The sequence below is a fragment of the Molossus molossus genome, unplaced genomic scaffold (genome assembly GCF_014108415.1).
Source record: "Molossus molossus isolate mMolMol1 unplaced genomic scaffold, mMolMol1.p scaffold_m16_p_2, whole genome shotgun sequence".
NCBI lineage: Eukaryota > Metazoa > Chordata > Mammalia > Chiroptera > Molossidae > Molossus > Molossus molossus.
Window position 1 is genome coordinate 139228757 of NW_023425355.1, and position 6000 is coordinate 139234756.

Below are 6000 nucleotides of genomic sequence, written 5' to 3' on the forward strand. Positions count from 1 at the left end.
AGCCACTTGCTCTAGAAAGCTAAACACTAGCTACATCAGAATTCACACTGGTGTCTGAACTTGTTTAGGCAAACTGGATAATTTGTCTGCCATTACTGTTTTCCAGAGGAGCTTTAGTTGGGTGAAAGATGGAAACACTTTCCATTCTTGCATCCCAAGATTTTAACTAAGGACGATTGTTCCTCCAGGTAGCTTTCTATCATATGGATGTTCCTTGGCAATATCAATGCAAGTGTTATCTGGCTATTAACACGTGCTGTCCACCATTTCTCCTGGGCAAGATGTTGCTATAGTAGGATTTTCTTGAAAAGGAAAACATTGTCCAGTAATTACATAGACCTACTTGAAGATATCTTTCTTTCTTTCTTTTTTTTTTTTTTTTACTCCTCATCCAAGGACATGCTTAGAGAGAGGAATTGAGGGGTGGGAGAGAGAGAGAAACATTGATGTGAGAGAGAAACATCGATTGGTATGTATACTGACTGGGAATCAAACCGGCAACCTTTCTGTGCACGGGACAATTCTCCAACCAACTGAGCCACTCTGGCCAGGCTGAAGACATCTTTCTTGATAGAGTCAGGTTATAAAATAATGGGACATTACAAATGCCCCTTTATAACTAGTATTCCAGCCCAAAGCTCATTCATCCTACTCAACCATATTTTGGACTCTCGTTAGTTTACTTTCCTTTAGGACTCAAAGCCATAGGCATGATGACTCTACAGGTGTCTGTGAGACAGAGGTTCATAGTACAATGGGGTCTAAGTGAGTTAGGTCCTTTCTCCTGATTTTCTATTAAGCTGGTATCCTTTGCGAGAATGGGAGACCCTCCAAGTATGAGTCAGGACCCAGGCAGCACCACCTCCTGGGAAGCTAGAACCGGGCAATCCAGGAAGACCCTGCGTGCCAGGCCCCTGGCACATCTCCTGACACTGCCTCTGTGACCACCTAGGCTGGGCTTCCTGCTGACACTCTCTTGGCTGTCGTCCCTTGCTCTGCAGTTCTGTCTCAGGGTCTTGCATGTTCAGTGCTTCTATTTGCATTTTGTCTTTGGCTCACATCCATTGGCACATGTGGTACATGAATAAAGTGCATTCCCTTTAGACCCCACGCCTCATTCCTAACTTGCCTCTAGTTAGCCTTATTCTTCAATATCGGTAATGTAATTACCACTGGAGGCTCAACTTAAAGAAATATGTCCCTGTCCAAGGGGCGAACCAGAATCCTGTGTGAATTGAGTGTTTGCTACCTCACTCTCTAATTCCTATACAGATCCAGCTTCTCTTAGTCTTTTAGAAAGTTTCGGCCTCTTCCAGTCCTCTGGTCTCCCCTTCTCCCCACCTCCACCCTGCTAGCATAAGGTTCACAATGTTTTAATTCCTTCCTTAGGCCCGCCTGCTCTTTCCCAGCTCTGTCGCCTGTGTGTCCGGAAGTACTTGGGTCGAGCATGTCATCAAAGCATCCACAAGCTACATCTGCCGGAGCCACTGCAAAGATTCCTCCTCTACCAGTAGTCCCAAATGTACATGGAAGGTCTTGGAAATAATCAAGTTGTTGTCTGCTGTGCACAGGGTACCTAGTGTATATGCCCAATAGCTAGACTCAGTATCTTCAAAAGAGCTAAGCCAATTAGATTAAGTCCCTGATGAACTGGAAACCCTTAGGAAGTGGAAACTCCTGGTTAGTTTAACATTCTCATTAACCATGGGGCAATCAGAAACCTTTCAGTTTTAGCACTTGTTAAGAAACTTTAAAAACAACTTTGAGGCCTGGCCAGTTTGGATCAGAGGTTAGAGCGTTGGCCTGTGGTCTGGAGAGACCCAGGTTCGGTTCCCACTAAGGGCACGTACCTCGGTTGCAGTTTGTCCCCGGCCCTGGTTGGGTTGTGTGGGTGGCAACCACCTGATGTGTCCCTTTCACGTTGATGTTTCCCTCTCTCACTCCCTCTCCCACTCTATCTGAACAAAATATCGAAAAAAAAAAAATGTCCTCGTCAAAAAAAAAAAAAATGTCCTCGGGTGAGGGGAAAAGAAACAACTTTGAGGTAGAGTGGAAATTATAAGCTATTTTTGAGGGCTCATGATCTTCAGTTATCTAAGGGTCAACATTCTGAGTATCATATAGACACATGTAAATCAGGTTGAATAAGATTGTGATGAACATGAATATTCTAAGATGTGTTCCTCCTGATTTAGTTCTTCCCTCTTTCCTGCTTTCTTTCCTTCTATGAATAAATCTCTGCTATAATTTTGATTTCCATACCTTTTTATTTTTAATTGAATTTATTGGGGTGACATTGCTTAATAAAATTATATAGGTTTCAAGTGTATAATTCTATAATAATCTGTATAATGCATTGTGTGCCTGCTGCTCAAAGTCAAGTCTTCTTCCATCACCATATATTTGACCCCCTTTATCCTTTGCGACCAACCACCCTCTTCCCTCTGGTAACCACCATACTGTTGTCTGTGTCTATGAGTTTTTGTATAGTGGTTAGCATAGCTGCCTTCCTTGCCTTCTTTATATATATATATATATGTAAAAGAAATACTTAGCCATGGCTGGTTTGGCTCAGCAGTAGAGTGTTGGCCTGCAGACCAATGAGTCGTAGGTTTGACTTGGGTGAAGAACATGTACTTGGTCGCAGTTCATCTCCGGCCCTGGTCGGGGTTGTGCATGAGGCAACCAGTTGATGTGTCCCTCTCACGTTGATGTTTCTTTCTCTCCTCCTCTCCCTCCCACTCTATCTGAAGATAAATAGAAAAATATCCTCGAGTGAGGATTAAAAAAAAAAAGAGAGAGAGTGATACTTATTTTTTTCCTTTATTGATTTTAGAGAGAAAGGGAGAGAGAGAGAAACATTGATGAGAAAGAACATCGATTGGCTGCCTCCTGCATGTCCCCCACTGGGGATTTGGCCCACAACTTGGTCTTATACCGTGACCGGGAATCGAACTGGTGACATTCTGGTGCATGGGTCAACAACCCCTGAGCCATACCAGCTGGGCAAAAAGAGAAATACTTTGAAAACACCACAATTAATTGAGGCTCCCAGTTACAGACGTCCTGGTTGGTAAGAGAGTTGTTAGAGGAGATAAGCTCACCTGGAGGTTGGGGTCTGTTGTTCATCACTTTTGATATTAGATGCTGTTATGTGAAGTAGACAGTTCTAGAATTGAGCAACACTGAGTGCTCTCACTATCTGAACCCATAGGCACGGTTTGATGCATGTTTCAACCCAAGCATCCATCAGCTTATTTTCAAAATCAAGAGTCCCAGGGTTCTTTTAAATAATTCCAGGGCAATGCCAGTCCCAAGATGGGCTCATTTGTGGGTCAATATTATTTCTGTGAGTAGGGGCCCCAAATAAGCAAAAAGGTATACTCAAAAACAGCCGCCTTCTCCTTTTTTTTTTCTTCTCTCTCTCCGTTTTCTTCTTCCCAACCTCCTCCCCTTCTGCCACCCCCATTCTTCTCCTTTTTGTGAATTTAAAACATGAAAGTTGGATAGGCTTTAATTATTGTAGGTACTCCTATTATGGTTCAGTGACTATAGTAATATTAGCTTCTAAACAGAAAATTTTCTCTCAGGTGATCCTAAGATTTGTTCCAAACATGTATTTTTTTCTGTTTTTCTATACCTTTGATTCTCAACTGGGGACAATTAGTCCTACTTTTACCCACCCCCAGGGACATTTGGCAAAGTCTGGAGACAATTTGGGGTGTAGCAACTGGGGAAAGGATGCTACTGACATCTAGTGGATGGAGGTTGGAGATGCAGCTGATGATCCTGCAAGGCACAGGACGGGTCCCCACAGCAAGGAATTACCAGGTCTAAAATGTCAATAGTGTGAGGCTGAGAAACACTGCTCTACACCTACATTATTCAGTACAGAAGCCACTATCTACGTGTGGCTATTGAGCAGTTGAAATGTTGCTAGGCTAAATGGAGAAGTGCTATAAGTACAAAATATATACCATGTTTTGAAAATTCAGTAGAAAAGAAAAAAGAATGTGAAATCTTTTATTAATGATTTTGATGTTGACCACACATTGAAATGATAATATTTTGAATATATTAGCTTAAACAAAATTAATCATTAAAATTCTTTCCACTCATTTTTACTTTATAAATGTGACTACAATAAATTTTTAATGATACATGTCGCTAGCATCATATTTCTGTCAGTGCTATTCTAGGCCTTTTTTCTAAATTTCACTACTTTGGAATATCATATAAGTTCATCTCAATTAGTAAATTATTTGGGGGAAAGGTTAAATTCTTATTTTATATCATATTTCAAAAACAAGTCTTTTTTTCTTACCCTCACTCAAGGACATTTTTGCATTTATCCTCAGATAGAGCAGGAGGGATAAAGGGGGGAAGAGAGAGAGAGAAACATCGACAGGAGAGAGACACATCGACTGGTTGCCACCCACACAACCCCATCCGGGGCCGTGGACAAACTGCAACCAAGGTACGTGCCCCTAGCGGGAACCGAACCCAGGTCTCTCTGGACCGCAGGCCGACACTCTAACCGCTGAGCCAAACCGGCCAGGGACAAATCTCATTTTTTAAATGTTAAAATTTTTTTAATGATTCTATAAAATACTGAAATAAAATTTTCATGAATATGCATGAAATGGAAAGTCTTTTTAAAGCATAATATCAAAAGCAGAAACTTTAAAGGAAAATACTGATAAATTAAAATACATATTGGCCCTAGTGACTGAGCCATCTGCTAATGACTTAGCGCCTTGAACCCCCTCCCTTTTCAATGCTCCACCCCCCTGTGCCTGCATTCTCTGGCAGTAGCCTTCCACAGGCCTGCCCTTTCCATGGAGGAAAAGGAATCCTATCATATGTTCACTATCCAGAATCTCCACTCTTTCAGCCCCTTTGCTGATGCAAGTGAGGGTGATGATCTGCTTCCTGCTGGCACTGAGGAGTATATCCATATAAGTGTTCAACAGAGAAACAGCAGGAAGACCCTTACTACTGTCCGAAGGATTTTTAATGATTAATTTTGTTTAAGCGAATATATTCAAAATATTATTTCGATGTGTGATCATCAAACATGATTATGATAAAAATAAATTACTAAAGGCATTTAAGAAGAAATTTGCCTGCAGTGGTACTGTAATTGAGCATCCAGATTATATGGAGATGTAATTCAGCTGCAGGATGACCAGCACAAGAACATATGCCAGTTCCTTGTAGAGACTGGACTGACTAAGGACGACCAGTTGAAGGTTCATGGGTTTTAAGTGCTTTTGGTTCACTGAAGCTAAAGTGAGGATTTCCTTGCAATGAGTAGAATTTCCCTTCTATTCCTTGTCTCAAGTTTAAAAACCTCATAGCTTGTGTTATGTAACCATTGGGGTCTGCTTTTAACTTGGACTAGTGTAACTCCATGCAATAAACTGAGAAGAGCCAATAAAATAAAATATATATCATAGAACATTCAGGAATTAGAGGCTTTCTACCTTCAAAGTGTTCTCCTGAGGGTCTTTTTTGGCCAGCCTGCTTCTTGCTGAATGTCTGAGCTCTGTGTTAAGCTCCAGGGTATCCTAGGATATTCAGTCTGTCTGTGACCTCAAGAAAGTAGAGAAACTTGCTGTTCCATCCACTTCCTGAAACTACAGACCATGGATCTCATGAAGCATGTGTATGGACCTCCCAACTCTGGTAGGTGTGTGTGTGTATGTATTGGGAGGGGGGACTCTCAATCTTGAACTGAGTCTCCAGAGATCACTCACCAGAACTGATCCTCTGGTTCCAGAAAGATGTGGAAGCAGAGCAGATCCCATTGCCTGCATCTCAGAGTTGCTGTGTACTTTATGATTTATGAATTTAGAGATTGGACAGGAGATAGTCTTTAATTTCCCTTTGAGTCCTATGTCCATCCAGCTAGAATTAGACCATCAGAAGAATCATCTGGTTTATATGAGGTTATATTACTTGCTTTGGGGAGTTCTTAACATAATAGAGATTATTTCA

The 6000-nt window shown here is 41.5% G+C and overlaps 1 protein-coding gene and 1 pseudogene across 1 annotated transcript in view; both read left to right on the plus strand.

Annotated features, from left to right (window-relative positions):
• ASB11 (ankyrin repeat and SOCS box containing 11) overlaps positions 1 to 1790 on the plus strand; it is a 31904-nt gene extending 30114 nt beyond the window's left edge. The window contains exon 7 of the mRNA XM_036270819.1: positions 1390 to 1790. Within this exon, the coding sequence (XP_036126712.1) occupies positions 1390 to 1514 (125 nt within the window). The 3' untranslated portion in view covers positions 1515 to 1790. The remainder of the gene's footprint in view (positions 1 to 1389) is intronic.
• A 3072-nt stretch (positions 1791 to 4862) lies between these two features.
• Positions 4863 to 5267, plus strand: LOC118636391 (annotated as a pseudogene).
• The last annotated feature ends 733 nt before the right edge of the window (positions 5268 to 6000 follow it).